Genomic DNA, 12,877 nt, shown 5'->3' on the forward strand with positions numbered 1-12,877 from the left:
GTCTGTGTGTGTGTCTGTCCACATTTCTCTTGAGCTCGGGACACTGTGGCTCTGTTGTGCCTCTCACTAATAATACACAAAATCATTATACGGGAATCTAAAAGTAAACAAAGGCTGAAAACATGAAGATTGTGTGTGTCTGTGTGCGTTTGTGTGTGTTTCTTAACACTCTAAGCCTTCTATGGTGAATTTGAATAAGTCCCCACGAGCTGAATCAGCGATTCTGGCAGCACACTCACACACATAAATAGGATTTGGGGAGCAAAGGAGTGTCTCACCTTGAAGTTGTGGACCTTCTCGTACTTGGGCGCCAAGTCGCTCTCCCTCAGGGTGGCCCGCCGCACCAGTGATGTGAGCTGTGAAAGGGCAAAAGATCGGATTGGATGCCAGAAAGTGGAAGCAGGGGAGGTGGGTTTGGAGGGGGCTGTTGCCCGGTTGGCTGCAGCACTGGGGTCCGAGGAGCCCGCGGAGAGTGGCAAGGAGGGAATTGAACCAGCACTGGCATTCAAGGCGAGCGCGGCAGTAAACAAAGAGCCCTTCTGACTTATTTCCTTCTCGCCTCGCCTGCGTGACTTCTTTTTACCCCTCCTAACAACATACGACTCTTGGCTCGGCATTGTGGGATCAACAGAGAAAAAGAAAAAATAATATAAAAGAAAACAAAGTTCAAATCCCACTGATTAAAACAATAAACCAAACAGCCTGCTGAAAAATTTAATTATTCTTAAAGGCTGCTTTAAAATAAAATAAATAAATAACATAAGAAAAAAAAATCCCAGAATAATTAATAAAGTAAAAAAAAAAAAGCAAAACAACTATACTAAATCATCTCACAGCTCCATCTGACAACAACAACCCAAACCGAGGAGCCAGCATGGGACCAATCCTGCTGTCTTAGAACCACAAAGATCAACCAATCAGATTAGCGCAGCATACTGATGGGGTTAAATGGTGCAATTCCAGTTCATTAAAAAACAAAAAACAAACAGAAAACAAACAAACAGAAAAAGCCAGGCAGGCAACAAGAAATCTGTCCTGAAAACTTCAGTGAATAAAACTCAATAAATCTCCACTCCTTGGAAGGTGTTTGTGAAATCCTGATGCGACAGAATTCCTGTGTCTCGCTCTCGTGTAGGTGAACGCGTCAACCCACATGGCTCTGTATATATGTGTGTGTGTGTGTGTGTTAATCCGCTTTCCCCATCCTCTACACCAGGCAGAAACAGCGCTTGGGAGGGAGGGAGGCGGAGAGAGCCAGAAGAGGAGGAGGAAGGTGGGGGGAGTAAGCTGAGCTACGGTGCAGCAATGGATGAATTTAACAGGTCACAATGAGAGGGGAAGGAGCCAATCAGGATGCTGCATTTTCTTGTTGTTCGTCACCAATTCTGCCACCTCGATGGTCCCAGGAGAGACGGCGATAAGGAGGGAGAACGAGCTGAGAAACAATATGTTGTTTCATTCATTCCTTCACATTTTTTTCTTCCTCTTTGTTTCCCCCCGTTTTCCTTTGTCATTCCACCTGCAGCAGCTGGATGCTTTTCCACTAAAAGCTTCCAGTATTTATGACAACTAGGAGCTGCTGTATCTGCCTTATACACCCGGCGGTAACAGATAAACACAAACCTTGTGTCCTCGTGTTGTTCTTGGGTTGCATCCATTGTCTCATGCCACATAAGGAACATTATATAAGAGCAGTTTAGTCTGGACTTAAGTGCACTTTAGAAGACGTCCCTTGTCAAGTACTGCCTCTGGGAAGGGGGATGTTTTCTCTTTTTCGACTTGTTTTTGGGCAAAGAATATGTAAGATTTACAAGCTGTGTGTTTTCTATGGTCCCACAGATAGATATAACCAAAGAAACGTGTGGATTTTTTCATCACAAATCCAATTAAAACAAGCTGCCGCACATCCAACTTCATTAATTCTCAGCTTATACACACAACACAGTGAATATGTATGACTGATCATGGATATTTAATGACTGTTGTCACTGTGCTGAATGCAGCGGGGTGCAGGTTGGCGCACAAAAGAGCACTTTGATCACAGTCAGATGCAAAAAGGGCAAAAAAAAAAAAAAAGACAGAAAAGGAAGAACCATAACAGCTGTAGATAAAATCTGCAGAGCTAAAAGTCACCGGATATTACTGAGTTTTTCTATCATTTTCTCAGGTAGACCAAAAAGTGCAATCTTATTTTTCCGCCACATTTCACCTCACCGTCCAGTGATTTCAATCTGATAACAAGGCTTTAACAATTAATGTTTAAAAACGCACGTCTGAATCGCCCTCAAAGGCACAGTAAAACAGAGTTTAACCCCCGGAACTAAAGATGATTAGCTGCATGAAAAAAAATACGAATTTCCTTCTCGTGTTTGTTGTTCCCACAGTGAGCTGCCTCTGGTCTCAATGTCACTGGCGTACTGCTTTGTCTGCAAATCCACCCAATTATGAAGGCACACACGTACACAGGACTACCCCCATCACACACACACACACACACACACAGTGATGTATGAGGTGCAGTGCAGGTGGTCATGCACTGCAGGTCACATAAGGCCTCATGATGCTGAGCAGTGGTTTAGCAGATAAACATACTGCACTGTGGGTGTTTGTGTGTGTGTGTGGAAACTGGATTATATTATTGTGTGTATGTGTTTGTGTGTGTATGCAGGGGTCTTGGGGGTTTTGTAGTATAAGCCTGAATGCAGCTGCATGCACTCATCAGCACAAACTCACAGTTGCAGAACTGAAATTTGCATTAGAAGTTGCTCAGTCATTAGCAAGATGACCAAGAAACCTCGCATCTTCCTATTTAAAAAAAAAAAGAAAGAAAAAAAAAGAAAGAGAAAAAAACCTCGACCGACAGGAAAAAAGTTTCCCCTCAGTTCCTGCTTTAACACTAATTAATTCACATCTGAACGAAAATTAATGAGCCGACAACAAACTTGATTCCTGTATACTTCGTAGCTTTTGGGACATAGCAGGTTTCTGCAGGCAAACCGCTGTTATGTAATTTTACTGCAGAGCCCTTGGCTGGAGGCCATCTCTCCTCTGCATCCATCCTCCGCCTCCTTCTTTTTCTTCACCTTCTTTCTCCATGTTCCTCAACTCTCATCCTTCTATCCTGCTGCTGCATTTACACCAACTTTCCTCTGCTCATTTGAATTCTCTACGTGGTCTCTTAACATTTAAAGACCTAATCTTTTTAGATATATGTGTTTATCATTTATACGTTTTGGTGGTATATACGCTCACATTAGGCATTATGAATGTTATAACCTCTAGTAACACAGGTAAGGTTCAGAGACTAAGAAATTACATAATACCTCATACTGCTCACAGTATAAATCCAGTATGAACTAAACTATCACTTGTTAAACTGAAACAGAAATGTAGAACTTTTTATTACCATGTTGTATACACTGTTACCAAAAATGGTTAAATAGCTAGGAAAAACACGCCCTATCAATGGTCTGCTGCACTTTTTCAAAGTCTTGAACAAAATTCTGTTGCAGATACAAATTTTGGCGACCATTATCTTGCGTTCAGGTGACGTACGCTGAACATGCAACTTGAAACGGACACAAATGGAGAACCTAACACTGCACATTGGCCGAACCTGATAAAGAGGTGATGGGATTCATACAGACATCTGAAAAGGTCTTTATCAACAGGAAAAACCTGTACAACTTATTAAAATACATTTACACACCCAAAATTTATGCTTTCCTTCACATTTTCCAAAGCTGTCAGGCAGGTCAGATTGAATTCTTTTGCAGGGCCGAATTTGCCCACTGTGCCCTATGTTTGACATCCATGTACTAGAGGATTGTTGCATTGCTTGGACCAGCCTAAAGTAACAGATTTACATTAATGCAGCGCTTTAGTGTAATTAACAGTAATTAATTAAGTCGTGTTATCTGAAACCAAAGTCTGTGATACTTTTCAAAAGTCTTAATTCAGTATTTAGAGGTGAGTGAAACGAAATTCTGTCACAAATACAAATTTTGGTGAATAAATGATAATCACTGCATGTATGACCATGCTTGTGAACAGTTTAGTTCAGATTGGACGACCCGTTAACGAGGAGATAGGGTACATACAGTAATGTATACATTATGCTACTAAGCCAGCAAATAACCAAAATATATACATTTCTTTTTTTTCCATTTTTAATTATCCCACATGTCTGGACTTCACAGTGTAGACTCCAATGTCCTCATCCTTTGCCACTCCTCTGATTAAAATGAAAAAAACTAGGACTCATCTCAGTGACTGTAAACTTCAGCCAACATTTCTTATTCAATCCCCCGCCAAGGCCTTCAGGTCAGTTGCCAGGAACATGTTTTTAAGAAGCATCTTCCAGAGTGTCTACACAAGATCCTTCTTAAAAACCCACATTTCGACATTTCTTGTAGGAAGTGATAAGCCCAGAAAATATTGACTTGTATTCATTGTGATTACAGATTAAGGTTTATCATTCTTATTATTCACCCTCTAAAGCTCTAAAGTATAGATCCTCTGAATGATCTATTCAAAGGTTTTGGACAAGTCTGAACAATAATTACGAAGTCAAACTTGGTGCATCTTACAGCAGATAAATGACATCACGCTCATAGGATATACGATATCTAGATCACTGATTGTCCTCACCCTTTCCTCTGTGTTGTGGTCATCTTTGGCTGGAGTCGGTCCGTCAGGTTCCTCCTGGCTGTGAGGGAGGTGTTTTTTCAGGGTGGGCTCCTGGTTCAGAGTGGTGTATCCCACATGCTCGTAGATAGGGTTTATGGTCATCTTAGCGATGTACTCTGCTGCCTGAGAAGAGAATTAAATCCCTGTAAATTCAATCTGGGAAACTGTTGCCTTGTCTTTGTATCTCTGAAGGCAGCAGAGAATTTTTTTGGCTTCCAGGGAATAAAATCTTGCCTCTTACCTATAGATTTGGCCCCGTTTTTAGATTTATAGACTTCTTCCAACTTATGTTTAGGTAGTCTATGGGAAGTTCAGTGTTTCTGTGTCCCCTAAAACCTTACATTTTTACTGTTAATTTTTCTTTAGCTGGCCCACAACTATAACTAATAATGTTCTTCATTATCCATGTTTTGTGTCCTGAGACACTTTTTTTATAGTTGAAATAAGCAAATAATAAATAATGGGACTTCTGTCTTCTGAAAGAGATTTGAATTCTGCTCATCTGGACGTAGAATTTTCTCTCTAAGTGATTCCTTCATGCTGACTGCAGGTTTCCTCAACCCTATAAAAAGTACATTTGCGCAATGACTGAAACTAGCGCTACTAACTAACAATGGCTCATCAGATCAGTTTCATGATCGTTGATATGCAAATTCTCATGATCACTGATCAATGACCATGAGTTCCATTCACAGAGAGTTGGGGAATGGCTGCAATCACAGCATTTTAAAATGATGAAAGATATACTTATAGGCCCCCTCCTTGATTCAGAGTAGGTGTTTCCCTTTTCACGGAAACGGCCTCCTTGACTCCCCACTCAAACTAACGTTTCTCCCTGTCCAGGATGTGTACAACTTCATCACTGAAAGACTGGCCACTGGTCTCTAGTTGGAAACAGACTGGAGACTCGTGGCCGAATGAGACAGCTCTTCTGGACTGTGCCATCTGCTTAGCTAGAGGTTGTTTGATTTAACTGTCAATGTGATCGTCATTACAATCTGCATATCAATGTATCAATGATCATAAAACTGATCTGACGGCCCATTGTTAGTCAGTGTTTACTAGTTGCTAATTTGGGTCATTATGCAAATATACCATTTATAAGGTTGGGTTGGTCAAGGTTGTTCAGTTGAGACTGAATAAGACAGTTGAATGAATAATGACGCGTTTTTCCCACTCACAATACATCCAGATGAACAGAGTCAGCTTTCTGGGATTTCTTTACCAGGATGACTGAGCATGCATCAAGGCATTTCAATTTTCCTTCTGTCTTTGTGACTTTTTAAGGAATTTAAGTGTTCACATGATCATGAAAGTGATTAAATATGTCTCAAACTGATGGATTTACACCTGTCAAAGACAGTAAAACTTTTTTGAGAAATGTTGCCATTCTGACAAATACCCATCCATAATTCATACTGAGGCATCACAGGCTTTTATGTCTCTCTGCTGAACAGGACTGCTATAAATAAGGAAAGCAGGAGGAAGGACAGATCAATGCAAAAACGCACCTTTGTCTCGATATAGAGTGTGATGAGGCCATCTGTGACGAGGTCATGGATGGACTCAAACCTTTTTTCCCCAACAAAGTGTTTCCCGTCATGGTAGAGACGGAAGTTTCTTGTCTGGTTCCCAAACCTGCAGATAAAAGAAATGAGCAAATTTTGTTATTCGGTATTTTGAAAGTCAAAATTTATGTTAAATCTTTTCCTTGAATTTTTTTTCAATTAATGCATCCTCAGGGTCTGACTCAAACCTTGACAAATTTTGATAAGAGAGGGCCTATAAAATAGCAATAACCTTGTATCTGCCAGTCTTTGTAAGTCGAGGGTCAAAAACTGAGGTTATCTGCAAAACATGTCGTTACTCTCTCCAATTTAAAATCCTGTAGCTTTGCTTTCCGCTAACACGGAGCCAGAAAAGAGTGGCACAAACTCTAATCGACACACAGACTTTGAACTGGGCCACCACACGTGCGCTGTTATTTCTTCCTCAGCGGATCACAATGAGATTAAAGCAGCACTGTTAAATCATTAACCCAAAATCCAACCTTTCTTTTTTCTACCACTCAGACTGGGACTCAAGTTTATGAAAGGGTATTTATGGAAGGTAATTATAACCACAGGGGTAAGGAGGGACAGTAAATGACTGAGAACAGTTGCGCAGGTGGAAAAAAAAAAATGACACAGCTATGAATAGACCGAACTGACCCAAAACTAAATTCAAATTAAGCCATGCACCCATTTAAAAGTGTGACACCTACTCTGAGAAAATGATAGCTCACAGTCAAGTAAAACTAACAGCGAAGTGTGGGCAGCCGGGTAAACTGACAGAAAACAAGAAACAAGCCTTACTGTTAACAGGCTTACTCTCACTCTTTCACAAGCCTTGCTGTGAGGAAACATGTGCACGTAAAGTTGAGCTCCTCTGAGCTGTTTAAAGGTTGACTGCAGAGATAAATCCTCACACCTTACAGCACCTGAACACAATTAGACAAGCTTTAAAAAGCAGCATGCACTGTCACACAAATGTGTGCTTGTACAGACAGAAAGGTGTAGCCTTGGTAGTTAATATCATATTCTGTGTCTGTATTTCTTCTCACTCTGGCACTGGATACTGTATCAATATAGTTTACACTATGCTTTGAGATGGGAATAGGGCCGATAAGGGGGAAAGGCCTTGAAAACACTGTCACAACATATATCAAAATGTAAATATTTGATCATAATACTCTAGTTCTATCATGGATATCTGATAGCTATAAATATTGTAGAACTGCAGATGGCTAATAGCTAGTAGCTAAACTTTATATAAACACAGAGCTAAGGCAGTCAAATGATGGAAGTTTTGAGGTTACAGCTTTTCCTTTCAGTAAATTTGATCATGTAGAGATTCTGGTTGGTACTAGAGCTATGATTTATGTATCGCACTGCAATTGTGTCCCTTTGCATATCTGCGTACAGAGAGGGGTTTTTTTTCAACCAACAGAACTGTGCTCACATGCAGTCCATAAAATTAAACCATAAACCATAAAATATCTCCTTTATGGTTCAATTTATACTCCATCCATCCATTCTCTTCTATTATCCAATCCTCTCAACAGGAAATTTGAGTATTAAAAAAAATAACAAGACGGAACAGTCGACCGACATAAAGTATTCTGCACATTGTGCAAGAAGGAATTTTCTTTTCACCGAAGCACTTCCAGCTTAAAATATCACATTGACACGAAGCATACGTTAGTCGGGGATTCTGCTAGGACCTTGGCTAACGCGTCACCCAGCTTGCGACAAACCACTCACGGAGCATCGGGGACTGAGTAAGTCTACCTCAGAAATACTGACTGACACAATTGCTAAGTGGATTGCAACAAACTGCAGACCTATTAATATCGTTGAGAACAAGCGCTTTACATAGCTTTGGTTCCTCGTTTCAAGGACTTGAAGTGCCTCTCCAAGAGTGACAGAGAGAGTGGATAAATGTTTACAGAGTTTTTTGTTAACATGAATGTTTAAGATGTTCAATAAACATGTTAAGTGCATATATTTTCCCATTTTTCTGGGGTCTGTTTTTATCATGCAAAATGAAATGTGATTAATATTGAATAAAAATGAATGATATTTAATCATGATTAATCAAAATGAATCCACAGTAACCCTGTGGCGAATTAGATTAAACATTTTACTTGTTTGACAGCACTAATATATATTATATATTAGTGCAGTAGTTCCCAAACTCTTTTTGCTAGCCCCCCCCCCCTTTGCTTTACAAGAAAAATGTTTTTCACGTCGCGCTGTGCGCCACGTTATTGTTTACATGAGATGAATTGCAGAATGGCAGATAGAAACAAAATACTGTTAATCTGATTATCTTCAGGTTTTACATGCTTACATATACACACACAGTTACTGTCCCTCCATTTAGAAAGGCAGAGGTGTTATTATTTTACCTGTAGTTTTTTTTTTTTTTTTTTACTGTGTAATAATATTCAACATTGCTATCAGTACATTTTTCAAAAAATGCCTCTCTGTGCAAAATGGGTTTAAACACATAAACAGCTGTGGGATCCTGTTTGTCTGTGATTTGAACCGGGGGAACAAATCATGGCAGGATCAGCCTGATATTATTTGTATCCCACTGTAACTTTACTGTATAAAGAGCTAACATCTCCAAAATGTCAGGAGTAGTTAGTCATTACAACAAGTGTTTGTGAACTAAAAATCAAGAATGTGGGATACTGTTTGTCCTTGATTTGAAGGTTTTCCCTTCATGCTCCCATTCCATCCAGTATTTAAGTCTGATGTCATTAGCTATGTCTGGGCCCAAACTACGCTGCAGGTCCCAAAGTCAAGCGCTCACTGCACCATCACTGAGAGTTGAAAACTGTCTAAATTCTTTCATCTGTAATAAAATGATCAGTGTGACTTAACGGAGTTAGAAGTTACCAGGGAGTTAGCTTGCTAGTTTCCATCTAAATATAATATAGCATGTTCTGACTGAGAGAAAAGGTAAAACTTACAGCTCTGCTATCACTTCCAACATAAATGGAGACAGAAAACTAAACAGCAGTGACTTTTGCAGGGTTACTGAAATTGGGATAGCTGGTATGTGTTAGCTAATGATGTGCTACGTAATCGCTACCGACACACCTATGTTAGCATAATATAAACAGTGAAGCTGGAGGACAAACGCTAACTTTTTTCCACTCAATAGAAGTTAATGTGAGGGTTCCCGATGGTTAGGGACAAATGCAATTGCATGGCAGGATGTTGTAAAAGGACCAAACTTCAGTCAGGAGAACAAGTGAGAAAATCCATCCATAATACAAGGTTAGTCATTAATATACTGCTGCATTGCCTGGGCTGTAGTTACATCATAAGGTTTTAAAAACTGAGCTTTAAAATTAGCGGTAATAAAAACCGAAAGAGGCTGACAGTGATCACTGACTGTTTTAGGTGCTTGTAGATTAAATAAAACAAGATGCAAAGCATTAAAACATGTTAAAAACACAACAGCCATAGTAGTTTGGGCCCAGTAGCAGGATCCATCCCGTCATCACTTAAAGACAATGCTCTTACTCCAGAATGCTCTTCTCGGTTTTTTTGAAAAATCTAGTGTTGCCAATAAGCTCATGTTTGTTCTGTCTCCCCAAACTAGCATACCTTAGAGCCAGTGTGTAAGTGCCTGGCTGCCTCTGACTCTCTCTGATGAGGTAGCTGCCCTCTGCCTGACTCAGTAACTGGTCAGCCTCTTCTCTTGAGATCATCCCATGGAACCTGGATGCAAAAATAGCTAAATGTAAGCTTATTTGATAAACTGAAGAATCTAATGAAGAAAAATCCACATACCAATTGAAAATAATCCTCATTGTTTATAATGTAATGACACAAAGTGCTTAACACAATCTACTACTACAGAGAAAGCCAACTTACTCTCTGCCATAGTATTTAGGTCGGTTTTCCACCTGTAGGGGAGAGAAATGGTGATTGTTAAATAAACAAAAAATTAAAATAATCTCACAATACAGTGTGTAAAATGCTTTAACACTACACAAGTTGTGTGCTCTTGCTCAAAGAGCATGTAACATTTTCAGCATTTGAATGTAAGCCTCACTTAACACTCAGCTGTGTGTGTGTATGAGTGAGAGTTTGTGAGTGTGTGGGCATCAAGAAAATTGCATGAGTCAGATAAAAAGCAGAGCATCGTGTTATTCTCAGCAAAACTGCTGTTGAGCCAATAAATCAGCAAGGGCCTAACAAACAATGGTAAATAATAAGTTAAATGCCCTATGTCTGTGTGTGTGTGTGTGTGTGTGTGTGTGTGTGTGTGTGTGTGTGTGTGTGTGTGTGTGTGTGTGTGTGTGTGTGTGTGTGTGTGTGGGGGGGGGGGTCTCAAACACCATAAGATGTAGATAAGGAGCAATCAGGGAATGGAAATCGAGCACTTGTACATGGAGTCACGATGGAAACAAGTTTTTATTTTTAGAAGAAATTGGAGCACAAACTAAATGCCTACTGACTCTAATGCAAAAGTGGTCAAGTTGGTAAAATCCCGAGGGGGGGCAGAATTAGTCTAGCTGTTGAGGAGAGAGGAGACATGCGATCTCTGCTGTCTGCCATGCACGTGCACCTCTGGACAGCGTCCAGATCTGCTCTGAGGCCTGTCAGTAAACCATGCATGCAATGGACATACTGTTGAGTGCAAGCTTGGGGGGGAAAGAAGCAAAAAGAAGCTTATCTTCAGTCTTTTCAAAGTTTTTGAATGAAATGATGAAATAAAAGGGCACAGAGGGAAATGGAAAGATTTTTTTCACAATGTGTCAGACAGGGCGTGGAAGCAAACACATGAAATTAAAAAAAAATAGTGGATCTGAATATATGTCGGTACCAGCATTTACAGAGGCCAATGAAAAAAGCTAAATAAAGATACTGCATGCTTGCTCACCAGAGGGCACTCTACAACTTACCGACATGTTTGGAACACCACAAACACAAAAACTAGCTGATCAGGGCCCTGTTCTTCGTACGTCGCTTACTACATCCAAGATCAAATGACACATCCAAGACCAAACCATCGCGCTAACCGTGAGCTCGCTAATCCGGTTCCCCGAACACACCTGCTGTTGACGATTAGTACAGCTGGACGCAGGAATGTGACATCACTGGGTGTCGTAAAAGGGGCTACGCATCGATAGTAGAAACATTGATCGGCAACCCGCTGATTGGTCGGCGAAAATGTCGAAGGAGCGCGCTCGGTATTTTCCGGCAGCAGAGCAAGAACTCTTGAGTGAGGGATTTCAGGAGTTTCAGAGTTTAATTAAAACGCAAGAGAACACTGCAAAGGCTGCAAAAGCAAGGAGAGAGGGCTGGCAGAAAGTTGCTGACAAATCAAACTCGTAGGTAATTTAATAATAATAATAATAATGGATTGGATTTATATAGCGCTTTCCAAGGCACCCAAAGCGCTTTACGATACCACTATTCATTCACTCCCACATTCACACACTGGTGGAGGCAGCTACGGTTGTAGCCAGGCTGCCATATCGCGCCATCGGCCCCTCTGGCCAACACCAGTAGGCGGTAGGGTAGATCTATCATATGACACTATATTGTCCAATATCATATGGCATTATATTATATTATAATATGTTATATTATATCCCCTTTCACATTAGAGCCACAACAGGACCCACAAGAACATGGGAACAAGTAAAAGTGGAATACAGGAGTATTCTACAGAATGGTAATATTTATCTCTTAGATTGCTTTTCGTCTCTTGGCAAGGTAATACTGGCCTGTAATACTCTGTTAGTTTGTTCATAACAGCAACCAAGAAAAGGGCAGAGGAAAAAAAGACAGGTGGTGGTCCTGCACCCCCTCGTCAACAAGTTGGTTAAGTAAATAATACCCTCATGGGAATATCGATATCTCTCAATGAGCACACTGTCGCGCTGAGCTAAAGGATCCTGTCTATCCCGCAATATACGCTGAATTCTGAGGACTCTCCTTATCAATCTTGCACCTTCCGCAATGGGTGGCTCGCGTATACGGACAGGACATGGCTGCGACAGGCTTCCCAAATCCACCTTCGCTTTTATAGCCGTGGTCTCTCATCTTGATTACACGAAGTAATTTACAATTACTACTCTGAAATATGAATTACATCTGTAATAATCACATACATGTGATAGAATGTTAATAGTACATTTCCCTTTTTTAGGAAATGACCTGTATGTATCTGTGTGACATCAATAAAAGGATCAAGTGCTGCATTATCTTTAGTTACATTGATGTTATTTATTTATGGTGAAACAGTGGTGGAATATCGCTGTTGCTTTCATATAAATGAAGCGGACATACCTGCGTGGCCGCGATCTAATCCTGTTTACATAAAGTAAACCTGCTCCCGAGCAGGTTTACGCTTACGGCTCTGTTGCTATGACAGCAAGTCCCGGATGAGCTTCGGGGAACCGAACGATCCAGGATCACGCAAAATCGTCAACAATCTAATCCAGCTAACTTACTTAGCGAGGTACGAAGAACGGGCCCCTGAACAGAGTCAGGCAAAAATAAATAAAAAATAAATAACAAATATTAGGGAAATATGTTGTGTGTGCCTGAAAGGAAACTTAAAAAAAAAATTCAGCCAAAATATCAGACTTTTCACTAAATATTGGTGTCGGTGTCAG

The 12,877-nt window shown here is 40.4% G+C and overlaps 1 protein-coding gene across 3 annotated transcripts in view; it reads right to left on the reverse strand.

The window, feature by feature from the left end:
* The window catches only part of LOC101479218 (N-chimaerin), a 30,738-nt gene that overhangs the window by 5,606 nt on the left and 12,255 nt on the right, over positions 1–12,877 (reverse strand). For all 3 annotated transcript variants that reach the window (XM_004570128.4, XM_004570129.5, XM_012924377.4), the window contains exons 5-9: positions 10,122–10,153; positions 9,852–9,965; positions 6,201–6,327; positions 4,651–4,812; positions 279–356 (exon numbers count right to left, since the gene is read on the reverse strand). In XM_004570128.4, the coding sequence (XP_004570185.1) occupies positions 279–356; positions 4,651–4,812; positions 6,201–6,327; positions 9,852–9,965; positions 10,122–10,153 (513 nt within the window). The remainder of the gene's footprint in view (positions 1–278; positions 357–4,650; positions 4,813–6,200; positions 6,328–9,851; positions 9,966–10,121; positions 10,154–12,877) is intronic.

The sequence above is a fragment of the Maylandia zebra genome, linkage group LG23 (genome assembly GCF_041146795.1).
Source record: "Maylandia zebra isolate NMK-2024a linkage group LG23, Mzebra_GT3a, whole genome shotgun sequence".
Taxonomy (NCBI): Eukaryota; Metazoa; Chordata; class Actinopteri; order Cichliformes; family Cichlidae; genus Maylandia; species Maylandia zebra.